We start from the raw sequence: 21,686 nt of genomic DNA on the forward strand, positions 1-21,686 counted from the left end.
CCCAGGGCCCCGCGGGTGTGCGCGGTGTCTCCACGGATATTCGGATGCTCGCTGGCTGTTCCCCCGCCTTGGCCGCAGCTCAGAGGCAGAGTTTGTAGACATCAGCTGGCGTCAGAGGCGGCTCGGTGCTGGCGTGCTGGGGGATCGCAGAGTTTCCGTTCCCTCGAGGCCCTGCAGTGCAGCGAGAGTTCATCCTCTGCGAGGATTTACAGCCCCCTCGGTGCTCCCGGGTTTGCTGCGGCCCTGAGGGCTCCTGTCTCCTGTGCCTGGAGCTGCCGAACCTCACATGCCGCCTGGAATAGCTGTAGCTGTAATTCAGCATCCTTCACCAGCCTGCCTGGAGAGAGGCTCCAAAACTGGGAGAAAGGGGGAGCAGGGTGAAGGGGCTGGGGAGAAAGAAGGGGTGCAGTGTTTCACTAATGGGTCAGAGAGGGTGGAAAAGCCTTTTCTTGGTCTGTCCTGCCCGGTGTGGCATCTGGAGAAAATCAGAAGGTTTAGATGTGGTGGCAGAGCTCTGGGATGTCAGAACATGTGGGATGTCAAGGCATCCCAGATCAGACCCCACACTTCCCTGTAGGGTCTAGAAGAGAAAGGGAGGGGCAGAGAAGATGAGTGAGGGGCGGGCAGACATTGCTGTGGGCTGTGCTGTAGCAGGGATCGCTGGAGAAGCACTGCGGACATCCCGGAGGGGATGTGCAGGTTGCCGGCACAGCCTGGGGGCGATGCTGTGCCCGGGATTCAGGATGTGATCCTGCTCTCCTGTGGGCTGATAACACCCTGCGGGCCGAGTCTGGCTCGTGGCTTTCTCGGCACATCCGCTGTCCCTTTTTATCTTCCCCCTTCCGTGCAGTCCCACTCTGTTTCCCACTCCCTGCCCGGGCTGGGGGCAGGAAACAAACCCTGCAAAGCGCTGAAGGAGCCCGGCAGGCTCCTTGTGAGCCCTCAGCACGGAACGGGGAGGTCGAGGTCACTCCTCAGCACAGCCAGGAGGTCCCTTTGAAATCCCCAGCAGCCGCCCTGCCCGGCTCTCTTGGCCCCGTCCCACTGCGGATTTCCCACCGAGTGTTTCCTGCCTGTCCCTCTCGGCGGTGTCCCGCATAAACACGGCTCTGCACCTCCCGGGGGTGTGAATCACAGCCAGGGCAAAGTCCAGGGCGGGCAGGAACACCCTGGCCTTGGGTCCTGGATGGGCAGGGAACAGGAGCAGAGCCGTGATCCTGAGTGACAGGGAGCCTTGGCTGCTCTCAGCCCCTCTCCAAGGAGGTTGGGCAGCCCCTGGGGCAGAGCCATTGGTGGAATCTGCTGGCAGGGGATGGAGGAGGCTTCTCATGGTGGTGATTGGGGTCGAGGTGTGCAAAAGTGTTTGCTGTGCAGGTCCAGAAAGGTGCTGCTGCCCCAGCACCCAGTGGGGTGTCTGTGGGTGCACACTGGGAGAGGGCAGCTGAGGGATGGGGTTGAGCTCTGCCTTTCTTTATCATCATCATGATTAATATTACTATATTTCAATAATTAAGCTGTTCTTATCTCAGCCCATGAGGTTTTTACCCTGGGAGAAGTCCCACATTTTCTGGCCCATGACCAGCAGGCCAAAGGGAGCATGAGTTTTCCCTTTGTACACATGAGGGCTTGTGGGTGTTTTAAGGACCCTGTTTTTCTTGGCAGAGGTTGGAAGTCCCAGCAGGCTTCAAACCCTCCCGTTCAGCATTTCCATGGTGACAGGAAGGCTCCTCTGGTGGCTGTGCTGTCCTTGGTGCCACCAAAATGCCAAGGCTGGTGCTATGGAGGGAGTTTGGAAGGCAGAGCCATGTCCAGTGCTGGGTTTGATGCTCTCCTTCCCCAGTGCTCATGGAGAACAGCTGATTTTGCCCCACTGGGATAAGCCCAAAAGGAGGAAGGGGTTGTTCAGGACACCATGCCCAGCTTCCTGTGCTGTCCCTGTGTGTGTGGCACTGCTGGAATCATGTGGCATCATGTCACAAAGAGCCTGTCCTGTGCTCTGCATCCATAACCCTCTGGAAAACAGCAGCACTGGCACTTTGCAATGCTGTGGGAACAACTAAAGGCAGGGGAAGGCTGATAAATGCTCCCCCAGCCAGGGAGAGGCGTGTTTCTGCCGCTGGAAAGGTGTTTGTGTCCTTCCTGCTGCAGCAGCCCCTGCTGCTCAGGCTGAGGGTATCCCCACAGGGAATTCAGCTGGAGGAGGCATCAGCCAGGCATCCATCCATCCATCCATCCATCCATCCATCCATCCTCTATCCATCCATCCATCCATCCATCCATCCATCCATCCATCCATCCATCCATCCTCTATCCATCCATCCATCCATCCATCATCCATCCATCATCCATCATCCATCCATCCATCCATCCATCCATCCATCCATCCATCCATCCATCCATCATCCATCCATCCATCCATCCATCCATCCATCCATCCATCCATCCATCCATCCATCCATCCTCTATCCATCCATCCATCCATCCATCCTCTATCCATCCATCATCCATCCATCCATCCATCCATCCATCATCCATCCATCCATCCATCCATCCATCCATCCATCCATCCATCCATCCATCCCTGTGGCCACAGGAGCCATGGCTGCTGCTGTCCCTGTCCCTGTCCCTGTCCCTGTCCCTGTCCCTGTCCCTGTCCCTGTCCCTGTCCCTGTCCCTGTCCCTGTCCCTGCTCAGCAGCAATTCCCTGGATCTCAGTGAAGCCATGGAATTGCAGCATGGCTCTGGGTACCTGTGACTGGCTGGGAAATTGGGATTTTACATCCCCTACATGCTCAATTTATGGCTTTTCCCTCCTACTCTGGCTGTCGATGCTGACTGGGGGGAAAGCTGCATTCTTGAAACCTTTCACAAATACTATGAAATGTGTTCTTTCTCCTTAGAAAGCAGCAAGGAGATTCCCATTCTCCCACAGAATGTTTGTATATTTTGGCCCAAACTGTGTATCTTTTGCTGTCAAACAGCCATAAGTAGGACCAGGTGCAGTGCTATTTGTATTTCAGGGGCCAGCTCCTGTGAATTTGCCTGTGTGGGCACCACGTCCTTGTGCAAAGTCTCCTGTAGCCAGAGCCTGTGTTTTGTGGTGGGATCCAAATTTTCCCTGTGCTGGCCACCACTGACCCTTCCCTGGCCACTGTGAATGTCACAAAAAAAAAAAAAAAAAAAAAAAAAAAAGCTTGCTTTTGGAGGCATTTGCCCAGTATTTACTGAGGTGGCTGTGACTGCTTATACAAGTCCCCTTTGCACTCTTCCCAGTGCTGCTTGAAAGGGTGTTTAGTTAATAGGATTATAAAGCTTTCCTGTCGTCAGGCAACGGAAATCAATGGTGGGCCCCTGGGAATGAGCCTCATCTGATTTACAGCACAGCCACTGCACGGGTGTGTGGCCAGGACTGGAGGGGGGACAGGCTGCCCCCCTCCATGGTGCTCCCCATGCTGGTGGGGCCTCCTGGAAATAAGGATAAAAAGGATGTAAGGCTATTGGAAAGTGTCCAAAGAAAATGGTAAAGGGTCTAGTGGGGCCCTAGGAGTGGCTGAGGTCACGTGGATTTTTGGCTGGAGGAAAGGAGATGGGGGAGACATTGGGGTCTGCATTTCCTGATGAGGGACAGTGCAGGAGCAGCTCTGGTCTCTCTTCTCTGGTGATCAGTGACAGCACACCAGGGAATGGCTGTGCCAGGGAGGGTTAGGTTGGATATCAGGGAAAGGTTCTTCCCCCAGAGGGTGCTGGGCACTGCCCAGGCTCCCCAGGGAATGGGCACAGCCCCACAGCTCCAGGAGTGTTTGCACAACACTCTCAGAGTTGCACAGGGTGGGGCTGTTGAGGTGTCCTGGGCAGGACCAGGAGTTTGATTTGATGATCCTTGTGGGTCCCTCCCAGTTTGGGGTAGTGTGTGATGCTCTGAAATGCAGAGGCTGCTCTCAATCCCCTTGTGTCAGCTGTGTGTCAACCAGCAAGGACCCCAACTGGAGCAGGGTCTGGGATCCCACAGGCAGTCAGGACACTGATGCAGCCCTGACCATCCCAAAGTGCTGGACGCTCCCCAGCTCCAGTCTGTTTCTGGGCTGATGCACAGAACCCAGGAATTTCCCCTTTCTCCAGTCAAAAAGGATGGCTTGGCCTGAGAGCTGAGAGCAGGTGCTGCTCTTCAGTGCTGGGGGGCTTTGCCCTCTCTGCTGTCAGCAAACAGGAGGCTGCAGGTTGGCAGGATGGGCTCATGAATGTGTGTAATGCAAAGGGAGCTCACAACTGCTGTCCCCAACATGCAGCAGGCTTCCAGTCCCTCCCTGGTGGGCTGCACATCTGCACTGCACAGGAGCCAGGCCTGGCAGAGCCCAGGGAGGTCAGGGAAGGGTCTCTGTGCTCTCTGACAGAGCTGACAGCCTCAGGCTCTGCTCTGTCCCACCCTGCCTTGTCCCTGCCCTCCTGCAGGGGATTCCAGGCTGGAATGCCTCTCCCTGTTTGAGCCAGGGCTGTGTTCCCTGTGCAGAAAGCCACTGGAACCTCTCATTGTCAGAATGGGAGGGTGGGGAGCAGCAGAACAGGAGCCCTGAAGGAAACTTCCAGAAAAATCAACCTGCTTCAGGAATCTGGCAGTTAAAAAAGTGGTCCCCATCCCCTTGGCTGTTAGAGAGGGGACTGCATGTGGTGGAGACTTCTTTAACCCCTGGAGGCTGCAAAACAGGTCTGAAGAGGGAGGGCTGGGAGAGCCTTTGGCTCAGGGTGTAGGGCTGGAAACCTGCAGGCTGCCAAAGCTGTGTCCCTTATCTCTGGAGCCTGGGCTTTGCTGTCTGCCAGAGAGCAGCAGTGTGGATCTGCAGATAACCTCTTGGCTGTGGTAATGTGGGTTAAAGCACGCCTGAGGAGCTGGGGCTGTGTTAAACAGCACAATGAGAGCAAGCTCTGGGGCTGGGGAGACTGGAACCTCCTCCTTTGGTTTGTTCAAGCTCCAGCTAAACCCTGGAAAATGTGCTGAAGGGAACAGCCCAGTGCTGGGGGCTCAGCCAAGTGGGTGAATTAGGGATGCCCCACGTCTGGTGAACGCTCCAGACTGTGCTGGGCTGGGCACCAGCTCTGATTGCCTGCAGACATGTGCCCAGAGAGATGCCCTGGCCTTGCTGCCAGCCTGCTCCTGCCACACACAGCTGCTGCTCTGGCCTGCTGGCAGGGGGAATAAATCCCTGTGGAAAAATTGTAATTGGGGATTGTCATGGCTTGCTAATACCCTCAGCTCTCCATTCCCCCTGGCATCTTCCTCTTCTCCAGCAAAGGTATTTGCAGTGGGAAGCACCTGGTCCTGCTGCTGGGCTGGCCTGGGCACAGCTGAGCCTTGCTGTGAGCTGAGCTCTGCCCACCTGGTCCCTGTTAGATCAGTGTCCAGAGCTGGCCCTAGAGGGGACAGGATGTGCTGACATTTGGGAGCTTCTTGTCCCCAATCTGCCTGTGCTGCAGGCTCCCCTGCCAGGAGTTTATGGAAAGGAGTTCAAGGGAAATTATGAGGCTTTTCCTTTGGTTTGGGGCTGCGGGGGACACGATGGGCATGTGGCAGTTTGTGGCACCATCCTGCAGTGCTGTGCCCAAAGCCTGAGGTGTGTGCCCAGCCTGGGAAGTCGGGCAGCCACACAGGAGTGCAGAGAGCCCAGCAATCCAGGCACCAAACAGGCGTGGGACCCGTGCCTGGGATTTCCCGGCTGCAGAGCCACGCCCGGGTCTCCCCGTGGGGTGGGGACACAGGGGGGTGACACTGAAAGGGCTTGGTGTGGTGGGAGGGCATTTTGGGGTGAAGCAAGAAGGGAGGTGTGTTGGAGTCAGTGAGTTAGGGGAGAGCACCGGAGGTGGAAACCTCACAGGGTGGGAGCATCCATGGACTGCACGGAGCTGTGGGGTCCTGTCCTCCTCCTCCTCCCCTCCCGCAGTGGGGTGGAACAGGGGGCAGGAGGGAGTGGGGATCTGCCCAGGGACACGGGGTCCTTCCCCTGCCAGCGCTCCTTGAATGGCTGTGCGGCGGTGGAAGGGCAGGAATCCCCTCCCGGAGCAGCTCTCGGCGGGAAGGGAGGCTGTGCAAACTCCGCCGTGACAGCCCCAGCACGGCTCCCTCCCGGTGCCGAGCCCTGCCCGGCATTCCCCGATCCCCGGGGAGCCGTGTGGGGAGCAGCAGGAGCCGTGTGGGTTCCCGGTGTTCCCTTTCCTCGCTGGGAGCGCTGATCCCGCTCCCCCGTGCATCCCCTGCGCGGCAGGTCCCCGTTGCTGCGGTGACAATCTCCATGGAGACCGGGGATGTGTCCTGCATCCCGGGGACCGCGGGGATGTGTCCCCTGTCCCCTCCCCACGGGGACACTCTCAGCCCCCAGGAGAGCCTGGAAATGGAAATCCCTCAAGTGGCAAATGTGTGGAGGAATCCCAAGGAAACTAATTGGTTTTCCCCCACCCCTCCTTTAGTGCTTGGCTTTCACTCCACGCTGGCAATTGCTGCTCTGCACCTATTAAAAGGCCGTCTCATGCTTTGCAAGGGCTTGATTGTGAATTAATTTTGCATATGTATCTATTCTGGGGAGCATGGGAATTTATTCAGGATGCTGAATGCCAGACAGGCTTTCCAGAGGCATGAGGGGTAGTGCAGGCTGTGCCTGCTTTCAGGAGTGACTTTGAGGAAATGACAGTGGCTTCTCCAAATAAATGCCTAAAAACAAGGACGCAGGTTCAAATCAATGGGATTTATTCCCACAACCAATGTGGAACAAGACAGGCTGTGGGTGCTTCTGTATATTCCATTTGAAATTTCTCTTAGATGTCAATGTGACATTGATTTTCACTGGAAAATAGGTACCATACCTGCTCATGGTCTTCTGGAATTCCCACCAGTCTCCATCTCCATGTCTGTCTCTCCAAATCTACCCACAGGCTTTCTGTAAACACCACATTTCTCCAGAGAAATGCTATTTGGTTGGGATTTCTGTGGTTTTGAAACCAGGTTTCCTCTTTCTATTACTAAGAATTGTCAAAGGGGAAGAGCTGTTGGGATTTTCCATTTGTCATTTACTTGTCATGCCACTTTCTTTCCCCTTTGCCTTCCTATCAGCCTCACACAGTGAAAATAAACCTGCAGGTTTTGTGTCATTTCTCTCAATTCCTGCATTCTGGTGCAGGATGCTGTGATGTTTGGGCACAGAGTTGCTATTTCCCTTAAAAAACAAACTCACCATTGTTATTCCTGGGGAATTTCTTTCATTTTGTGGAGGTCTTTGATGCTTGACATCAAGCACTGCAGTCAGTCTTCCTTAGGTGTGCCTTTGTGAGTCACTGGGTGTCAGGAATGCCCAGTGTCATGACAGAGGTTGGTCACTGGTTTTTGGAGCATCCTGAATGTCCACACCATTGCAGCAATGCTGAGTGCTATGATCCTCCTGTGCATGAGTTTGTCCCTGAAAGCTGCATTCAGCTGTGCAGAGGTTCAGTAGTGGGGTGCTCAAAATGATGTTTTTGCAAGGTGACAGAGGCTGTTTGTTTAAGGAATGGATGCATTTCCCAGTGCAGGAGCCAATCTCTCCCTGGGCAGCAGCAGAGTGGTTGGGATGCACCCAGCATAGGAATTGCAATGAATTTGCCCTGCAGTTGCTCTGTTCCTGCCAAGACTCTTACTGGAAAACAGTATTTTCCCAGTAATGGTTGCTAAGCACTGAGGTCTCATGATGGGCTTTATCTTCTCAGCTGGAGCTGCGACAATAAAGCTCCAGTGAGAAAAAAAACAGGGAAACATCAGCGCCTGTGCTGGGGCTTCCCTGTCCTCCAGAGGCAACACCAGGAGGAGATTTCTCCTTCCCCCTGGCAGGGCTGGCCCCCACTGCTGTGGGGCTCCAGCAGCACCTCACTCCTGTGCCATGGCTCCTCTGCTTCCCGTGCTCAGGGCTGGTTTTGGTGCTTGGCTGCTGTTGCAGGCAGCTCTGGGATCGTAGCACGGATTCCACTCACATCAGCCAGACTGGAGGAGAAGGAGGATGAAGCTGTCATTTAAAAATCTGCGTAGGATCATCCTGTCTGGGCTGGTTTGATGGTGGGGGATTGTTTGCTTTGTGTTTCTGCTGCAGATCTCCCAGTGGGAAAGGGTTCAAAGCCTCTCTGCCATTTCTGCTGAGGGACCATTCATTCCCCAGTGACTGGGGCCAGTGGCTGGGGACACTGCTGGGTAGGCATGCATGAGCTGGCCCCAGCAGAGGAGGGAAAGGTTCCACACCATCCCTGGGGCTGTGTGAATGGCCACAACTTCTGGCTGGTTACCTTTGACCGAAGCATTCCATGCACAGCAGCTCCCATCCTGTCAATCCACCCTGTCCCTGTTGGTTTCAGATGGTTCTCTGGAGCATCTCTTCTTTTGTCCAACCTCTGCTGCTGCTACTTTGCCTGGTGTCCCTCTTGGGACTTTGCACTTCACATTTCATTTTCCTTTGCAGCCTGCCTGTGTGGTTTGTCAGTTTTCCAGGATTGTCCCTTTTGGCATCTTTATGGCTGTTGGGTGGGAGATCGTTGGGATCTGGGGATCGGCTGAGCAGACTGAGGCTCTGCCAGAGGTGTGTGACAACCTCTGAGTCTGTCCCTAGCCCTTGAAGTCCAGGGAAGCCCCAGAAATCAGGGAACAACAGGTGATGGGAGTCCTACACCTCCACCTCTGCAGAGATTCCTGTTCCCATGGCACACATTAGCTTCTGAACAGGATGATGAGTTCCTGGGAATGGTAGCCCTTGGAGACTCTGGCACTTGAGTGTGAAATCTGTGTCCTTGTCAGGATGTTTGGAAGCTGCAATCTCAGCTGACCAAGCCCAGCTTGTTACTGGAAAGTTGTTGTTGGAAAGCTGAGCTCTGCTGACCCATTGTTGGAGGTAGGTGAGTAACCTGAGCTGGGGCTGCAGCACAGGTTTGAATCACCTTTCCTGGAACCAGAGCTGTGGGCAGGGTTTGGTGCTGGTGCAATGTGGGACAGTTCTCCAAGGAAATGCACTTTGCACGGAGTCACCAAGGAATCATGAAGGAGCAGGACACGGGCTGCCTGTGCTAGGGAGTTCCAGGGCTGTGGCACTGCCTCTCTGCCGTGAAGAGTTGCCAAAATTCTGTCAATCAGCAGCTGGGGCATGGCCCTGGAAATTTTGCCTTGTCCACGTGCTCCAGCTGTGATCTCTCCTCTGGCTTTTTTCCCCTGCAAATCCATTCCTGGGTCTGCTGCAGTGCTGCCTTCTTTTCCTCACTACTGCTAATCTCAGCCATATGGTGGATGAAAAATCTGCCTAATTTCCAGTTAAAACTTAATTTATGGTGGTTTTATCCCTATTTGGTCTTGTTCCAGGCTTGCCCATTAGCTCGTGTGTAAGGGCTGCTTTTCTCATCCTTGTGTTTCCCCCAGGAATGATTGGCCAGCCCTGGCTCCAGCCCCACACTCTGCCCCATGCCTGCGAGTGGCACAGAGGGTCGGGGTGTGTGTGAGACCCCCGTAACCCGGCTCTTGGCTCTGGCTGCTGCGGGATGAGTCAGCCCGGCGCTGCCTTGGCGCTGAGCGGGGCTGGCCAAGCCCGGCTTACCTAAGGCTGCAGGAATGCCTGGCTCAGCGGGGCTCCTGGGCTCTGCTCCACACCCGGGCGTGCTGCGAGCCGCCTTTGTGGCCTCGGGCAGCGGCTGCCTTTGGGAAAGCCGAGAAAAGGCTGCACAGACCTTTGCTCTGCAAGAGACTCCTTAAAGTGGGACCCACAAAGCCACCCAAAAGTGGCTGCCTGGAATAGGGTCTGTTCATCCTATTTGTGCCATCCCTGCTCCTGGAGTAGGGTCTGTTCATTCTATTTGTGCCATCCCTGCTCCTGGAGTAGGGTCTGTTCATTCTATTTGTGTCATCCCTGCTCCTGGAGTAGGGTCTGTTCATCCTATTTGTATCATCCCTGCTCCTGGAGTAGGGTCTCTTCATTCTGTGTCATTCCTTCTGGGCCCAGCAAGAAGTGCAGCTGTAAGGACATAAAGTCCTATTTGAGGGCAGTGGGGATTTTCAGTGGTATTTCATCCTGTTGGGTACATAGCTGGTCCCAGTGTCTCCCATGGATGGGTGTGAATTGATGAACCCACCAAACTGCTTCTCTCCTGCTGGGGAGACACCCTGGGTGTCAGCACTGTCGCTGAGCCTGGGCTCTGCAGCAGTTGAGGGTGAGGTGATGGCTCATGGGCTTGGCCCCAGGTTCACTCTTGTTTGTGAGAGCAATAACATCTGTGTGATCTGTGTCTGCAGGTGATGACACGAGTTGCTCCATGTTGAGACTCCCACCCCACTGCTGCTGTTGGTGAAAATTCTATAGGAAGGTGTTTTCCATAGCAAACCACCCTATTTTGTGCCATGGTTCCTTTAGCAAAGCTCCAATTTGGATTCACGGGTTCTCTGGTGGGGTTCATCTGGGAATGCTCACCTGGGCAGAACTTCCCACACACAATTGTCCTGCAAACGAAGTGATCACCATCACTGATGCATTCTTGGTGCCATAAGATTCCCAAGCACTCTGTGGATGTGAATTATTTAAGCCTCACTGTGGTCCTTGGAGTACAGGGCTGAAACTGCCCCTGACAATGGAAAACAGGGATGGGACAAGAGATGAGAAGAAAGGGGGAGGCTCCAGCGCCGACCATTCATGCTCCCTCTGTTTCACGCCCTCTCATCCTTCCAGCTCTGCCTGTTTGTCTGTCACAACAGCCAGGGGGAAATGCTGTAAGTGCTGCAGACGCGGTTTGATCATAATCACAAACCAACAGCAGGCAGGACCTGTTGTGCGTCTCCAAGACAATGCGCGGGCTCGGCGAGTGCCGCGAATATCGATGAGGCTGGGGAGCTCCCGGCGGGGCCGAGCGGCAGCCGGAGGCGGTGAGAGGTTACCCCGAGAGAAAGGAGAAGCTGGGGGCAGGCGGGGAGCGGGGCAGGCTGGCCAAGGGCTGCTCGCCCAGCCTGGGCGGCTGCACACACGCACGCACACAGCGCTGCTCACACACGCGCAGCTCAGCCTCCCGGTGCGGCTCCTCGCCGCTCTTTGATTCGCGACGGAGGAAATAAAACCTCGTAGGAGCGGCAGGAGCAGCGGCTGTTGGCAAGATGCGCTGACAGAATCGCACGGGGAGAGAGATCTCCGATCGGTTTCGCCGCCTGGGCTGGAGCTGCTCCTTGGAGAGGAGCGGCGGAGGAGAGAGAGGAGGATGAGCAGCCCCTCCATCCCCGGGAAGATGGAGGCAAAACCTTTGTTCAACGTGCAGAAGGCCCTGGTGCAGCCTGTGCAGATGTGCATGTTGGATATCCCCCTGAGCGTGCAGGATGACGATGTGAGTAGAGGGCAGGGAGCTGCCGGCCCGGGGCGCGGTGGGTGTGTGAGGGGCAGCGAGGTGCTGTGACCCCACCCCGGCACCATCCGGGGGTGGTGAACTTCTGGCAAAGTTGACGATGCCAAGAGCTGGCACCGCCTCCAGATGTGAGCTTTTCCTCTCTGAAGTGCTGTTGTCTTGAGGCAGACTGTGGCGCTTGCCAAATCCAGGGCACCAAAACGAAAGGAGGGGTTTGGGAGGGAGGGGAGGCCTTTCTGTGTGGAATAAGAGCCGTGTTGTGGCTCGATGCAGAAGGGAGTGTTTGCTGTGCATGTCCTGGCTCTGCTGCCCTGGAGTGGCTGGTGGGTGTGAAACCTGGGAGGCAGCTCTGCCTTCACACACCTTGGTGGCTGCCCTGCCTGGTGTCACCATCCTTGGGCTTTGGTCCTGCCCTCCTGCCCTGCTGCAGCTGCAGGGTTTGGTTCACGACGCAAAAATTGGTGTGGATTGCAGCATTTGAGGCAGCTTTCCCAATGTGGGTCAGGGGATTCCTGCTGAGGCCTCCCCTGGCCACCCCAACTCTGCCCCTCACAGAAATGCACCCCGAATCTGACTGTGCATAGAAGACCCTGGGATAAAGCTACTGAAGACCCCAAAATCGGGGGCAATTCTTTTTAGGGCTGGTGGGTGGTGAGCAGTCAGTGTCCCACCATTCATAATCCCCCCTTTCATAATTCAGCCACCTGTGCAAGGGTTTTTGGGTGTGATCCAGATGCTGTTTAAAATTTGAGGCAAAACTTGCTTTGATTTTTTGGAGCAGGGAAAGCCCATCTCCTGCTGTATGTGCTCAGGGCGTGTAGTGTCACTGCAGGAGCCTTAAATCTGGATTTTCTCCATGGCCACCAACTGCTCTGTCACAATCACTACCTTCTCTTCAGCACTATCTGTGTGTTTAAAGAGGTGAAACGAGAGCACAAAAACGAGCCCAGCTCCCCGGGAGGAGGGAGCACTTTCCTCCAGGGCAGTGTGTTGGATTCCAGCAGGGGTGAGGAGCCCCAGCCCTGCATCCTGAGTGTCCCTGCAGGGACTGGGGACTTGCAGGGAGCCTCCTATTTTTAGAAACACCCCGGGGGGCTTTGCCAGGACCGACGGTGTTGCTGCACTAATGAGGATAATTTAGGGTAATGAGGATACCTGCGATGGCCACTGCGGAGCTGCCGGGGTGTGCCGGGGGAGAGCGCAGGTGCCTCCTGCAGCATTCCTGGCAAGGAGGGAGGGAGGGAGGTGGCTGGAGCGGGTGAAGCAGTGCCTGGGTGCTTTATTCTCCTTCGCCTCGATTCCTAAGCAGCAGATTTCTCCAGGCTTACAGCAGGTGATCCCCGTTCCTGCTCAGCAGTGCATTCTGCTGCTGGGTTTCCCTGCAGCCCCTGGTGCAGCGAGGGGGATCCTCGGGGTTTGCACGATGCTGGTGGAGGTTTCCCTGCTTCCCTCCCCGTGCTGGGCATCGGCTGGGAGCAGGCACAGGGAATGCCCTGATTTGACTTGTCCTTGCTTATCATATTCCTGATTTTTAGCAGAAAAGATAAATCATTTTTAAGGGGGATGTGCAATATGTTAGTACCAGGGGCTTTTTAATTTTTTGGTTGGCTGGGTTTTTAACAATTCCTACGAGGCCCCTGGAGGCTGCTGGGTGGCAGCCAGTGCTGGCAGTGTCACAGCGAGGCTCAGCTGGTGACTGGCACATCAGGGTGTCCCCAGATCTCAGGTCATGGCCAGGGCAGTAGTGCAGGGCAGCAGAGGTTAGGGCTTCCCTGTAGAAACTCGAGCTGCCAGGGGGTCACACTGGGACTTGCTCTCCAGCATTCCCATTTTCACATTTCCCAGCCATGCTCATGTCTCCCATCTCTGGGCATTCACCCCCTGCCCTCTCCTGCATTGGGCAGAGTGGGATGAAACCCCTATGGACAAGTTCACAGCAGCACCTGTGAGCAGGAGGTGGATCAGGGACTGCTCTGCCTTTCCATGCTCATGCACCCCTGTTCTCAATTTCCATTCCTGGAAAGCGGGGGCACAGCGAGTCCCATCACTGGAAGCTCCGTCTGCTGCACAACACTGACTGGGAAATGCCAGCAGGGGAATCCTGAGTGGCATTTTTGTCTGTGGGGTGATGGAGAAGCTCCTGTTTGAGAGCTGAAACCTCCCCCCAGCCAGGCAGGGTTTGGAGTCTCACACCCACCCGCAGGTCCCTGCTCATCTCCTGCCGGCGCTTCCCCGCTCTGCGTGGGCAGCAGGGAGGGAGCAGTGCTGGCGTTTCCCCCTCTATTTCAGGACTTCAATTTCTATTTCAGGCTCATTAATTTCCATTCTTCTTGGAGATGGCACAGGCAGGTTGGGAAATGTTTAGAGGCTGCATTACCTGGGGCTCTTCTGCAGGATCCTGTCCGTCAGTGTCCGTCACACCTGCGCCATCCCTGTGGCTGGAAAAATGGGCTTTCCTCCTGCTGCAAATGCATTCACTGAGCACACAACTGACCTTTTCCAGGCTGGATTCCCAGGGAGCAAAGCTTTAACTTCAAAAGGAGCAAGGCAAAGCCCAGGCTGGGGACACCCCACAAAAACATGAACTCTGCCTCAAATCTCTTCTCCCAGGGCAGCAACTCTGTTGGGTCAACATCTTATATTCCTATTTTTCAGGGAAATCACTCTGCCCCAGCACTGGACTTGGTCTTCTTTGGGGGACATTTCACCAGCTGGCAGTGGATCACTGGGAGTGCTCATGCCCTCGTTCAGTGGGTGGGCAGCTGGAAGGGGAACATCCCCCCCGGGTTACCCTTGGTGTGGTGCTGTGTATCAGGCAGAGCAGCCTCTCGTTTCTGCCTCCCTTGATGGCTTTCAGTGGGCTTGTCAATCCCTCCTTTCATAATTCAGCCACAGCAATTGCAAAATTAGCCGGGCTGCCTCTTTTGCCGTGATGGGGAGAGATTTCCAAAGCTTTGCCAGGAAAAGAGCAACAGTTCCTATGTCTGGGAGGTGGGGAAATCAATGAGCAGGCTGTTGCAAGTGATATAACGGCTTTTTGTGGCATCTCAGGCAGTTCCCTGACATGATGGAGCTGTTTGGAGCTTTATGGCTCGCTGTTTGTCAGCTTAATTGGTGACATCGGGCTGTCCGAGCTGGAGCTGAGTGAAGCCCTGCAGAGTGAGGAGAAATCAGGGGAAAATCTCATTGTCCTGCTTAGGCACTTGCATCCTCCACAGCCTGTCCTGGCGGTCTCCCCATCTCTGCCTTCTTCCTTTCTCCTCTGTGATGTCCTAATAAGTGCAGTCGGCCTGACTTCAAAGTGGTTAGCAAATATTTTCCACTCCAGTGAGCTAATTAGTTAAATTACATTTCACATGCTAATTTATTCCTCTAATATTATTTTTTTTTCCTTAGCATATTGAAATACAGGAGAAGATAAAAGCTTGGTTTGACCTTAGAGCCAGGCTCAGAGGAACTGGAGATGGGAACGAATGATTAGTTCTCAGGTTTGCTGTAGCACAGGCTTATTCCCTGCCGCATTTGAGACCTCATTCGGTGGAGTTTTAAGAGTTTTACCTCCCTACAACCCGAGAATCCTGGCTGAAACCTTGTCCTCTGGCACACAGAAAGAAAACTTTCAGACCAGCAGTAATGAGCTGCTAATTTCCTGCTTCATTGTTCCGGTCCTCAGCACCGGTATCACCTTGGAGCGCTGCATAAATCACCGATTAATCCTTTCGGGACTGGGTGGGAATGGTGTTACTTCCCCATCGGGGCTGGAAAGGCTTGAACTGGGAGTCAAGCGGGGACAGGGAATTGCTGCTGGTGTGAATCCCGGGTTGAAGCCGGGTGAGGTGATAGCTGCCAATGGCCCCGTGGTGAATCAAAGCCTGCCGTGTCTGTAGCAAAGGTCTCTCTTTTCCACTGCATGCATATGGTAGATGTTATCGAGAGGGAGGAGCTGAAAATGAGCTCTAGGACCATTTCCTGACCACTGTTACAGTCAAAAATAACAAATCCCTCCATCCCTGCTCTTGGCCAAACTCTCCTTTTCCCTTAGGCAAAATCACCACTTGGTTCTTTGGAGATAATGAGAAACTATGGAAAAAGACTCCCAGGTTTAATTCTCATCTGTAAGGGCAGAGATTTAGGAACACTCTGTAAAGTCTTGGGATTTCTGGGAATATCCCTGGCAAGGCTGAGGGATGAGCCCATCCCACACCATTTGTGCAGGTCCAGCTCTGAATCCATGTGGGGTGTCTCTGCAGCCCCTCTGCTGATCTGTGCCTTGTCCCAGCACTGCCCCACGAGCCATCTGAACCCCACCAAATGCACATCTGAGCAGCAAGGTCATGAACACTCTGCTTTGTGCCTCCAGCTGATGCTGTCTCAGGAGGTTTTGGGGTGATGACAATCCCTGTTTCCAGCCCTGGGTGAGGCTTCAGAGAGGAAAGAGTTGGTGTGATGGCTGAGCCCCCACACTGGTTTAAAAGGGATGGGGGAAAGGGTCCCCAGTTGCTGCTGTTTGGGTCAGTGGTGCTAAAACATCCAGAGTGCTCACCTGTGTGTGTGTTCCCACACTGAATAAACATGTGGATATAGCCCTGGGAGTGCCAGGCCAGTAATACCAGGGTTACTGCAAATGAGCAGGTAGCAGGATGGTGTTGATGCAGACAAGAGTTGCTGAAGCAGAATGAGAGCACAGACCTCTGGAGCCTCAGCCAGCATCTGACACAGCTCCCTGGGGTACAGCCTGTCCCGGGGCTCATGCTGGCCATGGCCTTGTCATTATTGCCTGAGCTCTGTCACCTCTGGGACATGCTGTTTGCAGGTTTAGAGATGCCTGGTGCTCACCAGATGTCTGTGCCTCACCCATGTGTGGTCACACCAGTGGTGGTCACCTCACGTGTGCCACAGTTCTGTGCTCACTGCAGGGGCTGGAATTGCCTGACAAACCCTCACTGCTGCCCTCGTGGAGTTACTGGTGCAATTAAAGCCCTGCTAATTCTCTGTGTACTGAGAGGCAGAAGGAGACATTATTTCCAGTTCAATACATCTATTTTCAATGTATTTTTTAAGTGGCCTGGGTGGGTCTGCATTTGTGACAAAATGAGGTAAAATACTCCATCCTCACATCAAGGTCAACCCTCTGATTTTGGTGGCATTACAACCTGTCCCTGGCTAAGAACATGTTCAAGGTGACCTCCTAGAGTGTTTTTCTGCTTCTTTGCTCTTCCCCCCCATCCTTCAGCACCAACTCCTCTGTCTGAAGTTGAGTGCAATGTGACAATTTGCTCCTCATGCAGCTTTCACTCCCTAAATGTGGTTCTCCCAGAGGTACAGGCTCTGCCTCTTGCACTCTCCCTCTCTCCAGTGAAATGGGATCTCTTCCCTGCACTTTCAGTTCTCGCTCACTCTCTGCTCTCAGTTTCATCCTGAGGATCCCGTGGGATCTGCAGAGCCTTTCTCTGCACAGCCAGCTCCTGGTGCCCGTGTGCTGCTGGCAGGAGCTGCCTCCATCCCTGCCCCAGCCTGGGCACCCTGACTCACGGCAGGAGCAGCTGCCTCCTGACACTTGGATTCAATCAGGGCTTTGATTCAGTCAGTGCAATTTGCTGTCATCTGTCACTGTGTGTCGGGCTCAGGGCAGTGCCTGCAGGTGCAGCTGTTGCAGGAGTGTGTCCTGAGCACTGCCAGCACTGCCCACAGCTGCTCCAACAAGGCAAATCCAGTTTGCTGGCTGGTTTGGCACAGCACAGGCTGTCAGAGGAAGGCTCTTTGCTGCCTCTTCGGGTCTTTGCCAGAGCACCAGGGCTATTTGCCCCTGGCTCTGCTGCCCTCCTTAAATGGAAGTGGTGAGTTGGGGTGTTGCCTTCTCATAGCTCCATCCCCTCCTCTGCACAGCCTCCAATTCCAGGAGGGAATTCCCCAGGCTGGGGCAGGGACAGGCTGCCATCACTACAGTTATGTGTTTGGAGTGTGCCAACTGCAAACACAGGGGAAATGGAGAGTTTGTCCCGTTCACAACCCTTAACATAACAGCATAGCATGGGTGTAACCTCGGGCATCTCCCATCCAGGACTCCATCAGAGATGACCCTATTTAATTACCCCGTGTTTCAAGCAGCCCTGGGGCTGAGACAGCTGAGAGTGGCAATGCTGAGTGCCCCTGACACCTGGAGCTGGACCCTGCCTGGCCTCGGATGTGTCTGCCACCACAGAGTTGGTGGCACTGCTCCTTGCTGGCACGAGCTGTGCCCTTGTGGTGTTGCTGAAACCTCCTCCTGTCACACACAGAGGCTGCAGGGCAGCACTGATGAGCCCCAGGGCTCTGGCTCTGCTCCAAAGCCAGCACATGGCTCTGGAGGATCCCCTGCCCCTCGCTGTCACTGGTGTCTCTGTGCAGGAGAGAGCAGCTTGATTTTGTTAAGCATTGCCAAGCACAGACAGGCACTGCTGCTGTATGCAGATAGGGCTGGATCCAGCTGTGGGAGCTCCAAATACTGCTGAGAAACACCCTGCCAGGAGCCCTGCCCTGCACCAGCTCAGTTTGGCTTGTTAAATGCTGTTGAGATGCAAAGAGCATCTTTGGCTTCAGTGCAACTGCTGGTGAGGTGGTAAAACACTGCAGGAAGGGGGACAGCCAGATGCAGCTTGGTGTTGGCTCTTTTATGAACCTGGAGCTTTGTGTTATCATCACTGCTGGAAGGATTGGCTCCACTGCCCCAGGAGCTGCTTCTCCCCAGATCCTCCTGCCTGCCCCATCATTTGGCAGTGGTGTAACGAGACAGGCAGGGCTGGTGGTTCAGCTGGGGCAGAACTTGTGATATTTGGTATTTTTAACTCCCAGCTCCTGGAGTCATGTGTGTGGCATCACTCGTGGTGTCTGGAGAGGGCAGGACAGGGTGCACCCCAGTGCTGTGTCCAGAGCTCAGGCTTTGGGGCTCCTCCTTCATGCAGATGCTGGTGAAGGCCTGACTTTAAGAATCTCAAAGGTTGTTTGCATCAAAAATCTGATTTGTTGATTTTCTTGTGTCATCTCTGTTCAGCCCTGTGTCCTCACTCCTCTCCTGGCTTCCCTGGGCTTGTGCCAGGGTTGTCCTTTTAGCAGCAGGATCTTGGGTTTTTGCTTCCTCTTGACAGCCCAGGAGTGAGAAGTACCCAATCCCAACTTGCTGACAGCTGCCATTGTAGTTTGGGTGCTGTGAGCTCCCAGAGCATCAGGCCCTTCACCTGGAAATACTGTGGAGCTATTTGGGAGGACAAGGCTGGTTTGGGTGGGACAATCCTGGCAGTGTCTGGCTGTGATGTTGGTGACAGGGAAATGCATTGCTGACCCAAGACGAGGGGGCTTCCTCTCCTGCCTGCCAGGAAGGCAGCACCCCAAAATCTCCCTTAATAACCCCTTTCTGCTCCTCCTTCTCCCTTTAGGCTCCTGTGTGCATTGCTGTGAGAGTCAGGGGATTTTCTTTCATCACAGTGCCCTCCCCAGCACTTCTCCTTCCCATGCTGGAAACTGTGCGAGTTAGAAACTGCAACCAAGTGAGGAAGGAGGGGCAATGTGGTTTGTGGTGCCAGAGCCTGGGCTGGCCAAGCAGAGCAGCTGGGAGGCACTTCTGGGGGCTCTGGGGAGAAGAGCTGGGGGCAGGGGAAGCAGGATGGAGGAGCTGTTCCAGTCCTGTGGGGTCTGGCAGTGTGATGGTTGTGGGTCAGGGAGCCCCTGACCAGGAGGGTCCTGCCTGGACAGCCCTGGAGCTGTCTGGAGGCAGGAAATGGAGACTAATCCCTCCCCACCCTGCTGTGTGCAGAGCGAGAGGGAATCAAAAGCAGCTGCAAATCCCGGATTTCCCTTTCTGTTTGGCGGACAGGGATGCGGGAAGCACAAAGGAGGAGACGGACAAGTAGAGTGAATGCAGCTCCACCTTTTCCCAAAGCCTCTGCACCCACAGCCCCTGGGGAAAATTGCTTTCCCTGCCCTCCCCAGGTACTTTGGGGTCAATCAAAGAGCTGGCTGCTGCTGAGAGGCCACAGAATGGCACCAGAGCCCATCTGAGACCTGTGGCACACTTCCATTCCCAGGACCCTCGAGTGCCAGCTGTGCCCTGGGGAGGAGCTTTGTGGAAGGTGACTCTCAGCCAGGGCTGGGGCAAGGAGGGGGAAAGGGAAGCTCCCCAGGGGTTTGGCTGTTGTCAGAGATGACTCAGTGCATGCTCTGGCTGGGTGGCACCGTCTGTGCCACCGTGTTACGTGCCCATGTGTCATGGAAACCCTGACACTCCGTTTCAGTGGCACGAGTGGCATTGGGCAATGAACCATTGATATGGGTCTAATCTTCACTGCTGAGCTGCCTGCAATGGTGCTGGCAGCTCAGGAATGGGTGGATCAGGCCATACACTCTGTGCCAGGGTAGGCAATGATGGGGGGAGCCCCCCAGGGCCCCTCTGCTGCAGAAAGTGGGGGTGAAATCCTCAGGGAGCAGCTCACTCCCCTCCCTGCTTGCTCCTGCAAGAGCTCGGGTTGTGTTTCCTCACTGTTTTCCCTGCAGTTAGGGGAGCCAGAAAGAGCTTAAAATCTAATTTCCTACCAAAATCAGGCTAATGCTGTCACAGTGCCCCTCTGCCTGTGCCCTCTCTCCCTGGTTGAACTTCTGAACCCGCTGACCTGCGTCGCACAGATCTGGCTGAGGGCTTGGAGATAATTAAGTCTGTGCAGAGATGATGAAATGAGAGGGTTGAGAGGAAGAAAAGAATCTTGTAAATGCCCCAAAACATCTGTAGCATGAGTTCATGTATTATTAGACACCAGCCAATCCACGTGGGAGATGCTTCTTACAAACACTTAACCACAAAAACATTTTCATTCTCGGTTCGTACATTTTTAGGCACCAAAAACAGTCTCGAGACACAAAACCATAGGAAGCAACACAAGTAGTTTCAGTGCTCATGGGATAACCTTTTATTTTAATAAAACCTGAAATTCTTTCAGCACTCAATGTCACTCCCAGAGCCAAGGCTGGAAGGAAAAACAACATAAATCATGGAAAGTAAAAATCTGGGAGGGCCAGCAGCGCTGTGGCCAGACTCAGCCATGGTGTGACTTGGTGGCACTTGATGAGTTTGTTGATATTTCTGCCACTGTAACTGAGGGACAGACCTGGCCCTCAGCCCCTGGCATACAGTGTTGTTTGGGAGAGCACTGTTCCTCCTTGCTAAAACCCCCACCACAAAAAGAGTTCTGGCCATGGAGAGAGGCCCTGGAATAACTTCCCCTGCTAAAACAATGCGGAGCGGAAACCTTTCAAAGTGCTAATCACCAAAGGGAAAATAATTTTTTTTTTAAACATCCTTTGTCTGAGTGCCTAACAATACCTGGGAATACTGAAGGACTTTTCCAATTCTTAATTGACTTTTCAGCCATGTCACTGTTTGTTTCATCTCTGCAATAGCCAGCTCAGGGCCGGGCAGTGAAACTTTCCCTTTCCAGCTCTTGCCAGCCCCTTTTCCCGACTCTCACGTGGCCAACACCAGTAAGTGTGTGCTCAGGCTGTTACAGCAGAATGTTTTCATGTCCCCTCACTGTGTCCCTGCCCAGCCCATGGTGAATTTGGCCCAGATGACTTGGCAGGGGTGGTGCAGTGTCAGCACTGGGGCTGCTGCTCCAGCTGCCGGACATCTCCCCTGCTGCTGCTCCTCCTGCAGCTCCTCTCCCTCACCCCTGCAGCTCTTCTGGGCCCTCTGCCTCCTCTCTTGGCTGCTCACTTTCCATCACATCAGCTCTGCACTCTGCTGGAGCCTGGCTCCAAGGTTTCACTCCTCACTTCAGATCAAGTCAGCTTTCCTGCAGCTTCCCGACGTGTCTGGGTTTTGATTGATGCTTTCCCTGACGTTTGTGTGGTCAAAGGAGTTGCAGGACTATTGTTGGAACATCCTTTTCACATCCCTTCTTAAGGGGCTTTTTTCCTGTTTAACTTGGTTTCTTATTTTCAGTAATCTCAGTTGTTTATTGGTGTTATTAATGTTGTGTGTGTGGAACACTTTGCTGTTGCTTCATTTATTCCCATGATCTGGCCTTTAAATCTGTTCCACCTTATTCCTATACTGGGATAACTTTGTGCACATCTGTTTTATTTCCCTACCTGCATCCCTTCAGATCTACTCAGCACCTTGCAACCTGTTTGGCTCCATTTTTAAGCTGGCCTTTGAATATAATTTAATCTTGAGCAAGGTATCAACTCGATGTGCTTCTTCCCTGTGCCTGTGCTATGGCATCACTTTTCTCTTGGACTTCTCAGCAGCTCTGTGGCATCATTCCCTCCCCTACGTGTGTCCAGGCACATCC

At 54.2% G+C, this 21,686-nt stretch overlaps 1 protein-coding gene across 6 annotated transcripts in view; it reads left to right on the top strand.

Annotated features, from left to right (window-relative positions):
- RALGDS (ral guanine nucleotide dissociation stimulator) overlaps positions 1-21,686 on the top strand; it is a 55,805-nt gene that overhangs the window by 4,223 nt on the left and 29,896 nt on the right. The window contains exon 1 of one of the 6 annotated variants that reach the window (XM_079324597.1): positions 11,016-11,349. The exons of 3 other annotated variants lie outside the window; for them this stretch is intronic. In XM_079324597.1, coding sequence (XP_079180723.1) covers positions 11,227-11,349 — 123 coding nt within the window. In that variant the 5' untranslated portion in view covers positions 11,016-11,226. Of the gene's footprint in view, positions 1-11,015; positions 11,350-21,686 lie in introns of those variants that run through there. 2 more of the 6 variants (XM_079324595.1, XM_079324600.1) reach the window with 2 other exon arrangements.

Source organism: Erithacus rubecula, assembly GCF_903797595.1.
Source record: "Erithacus rubecula genome assembly, chromosome: 21".
NCBI lineage: Eukaryota > Metazoa > Chordata > Aves > Passeriformes > Muscicapidae > Erithacus > Erithacus rubecula.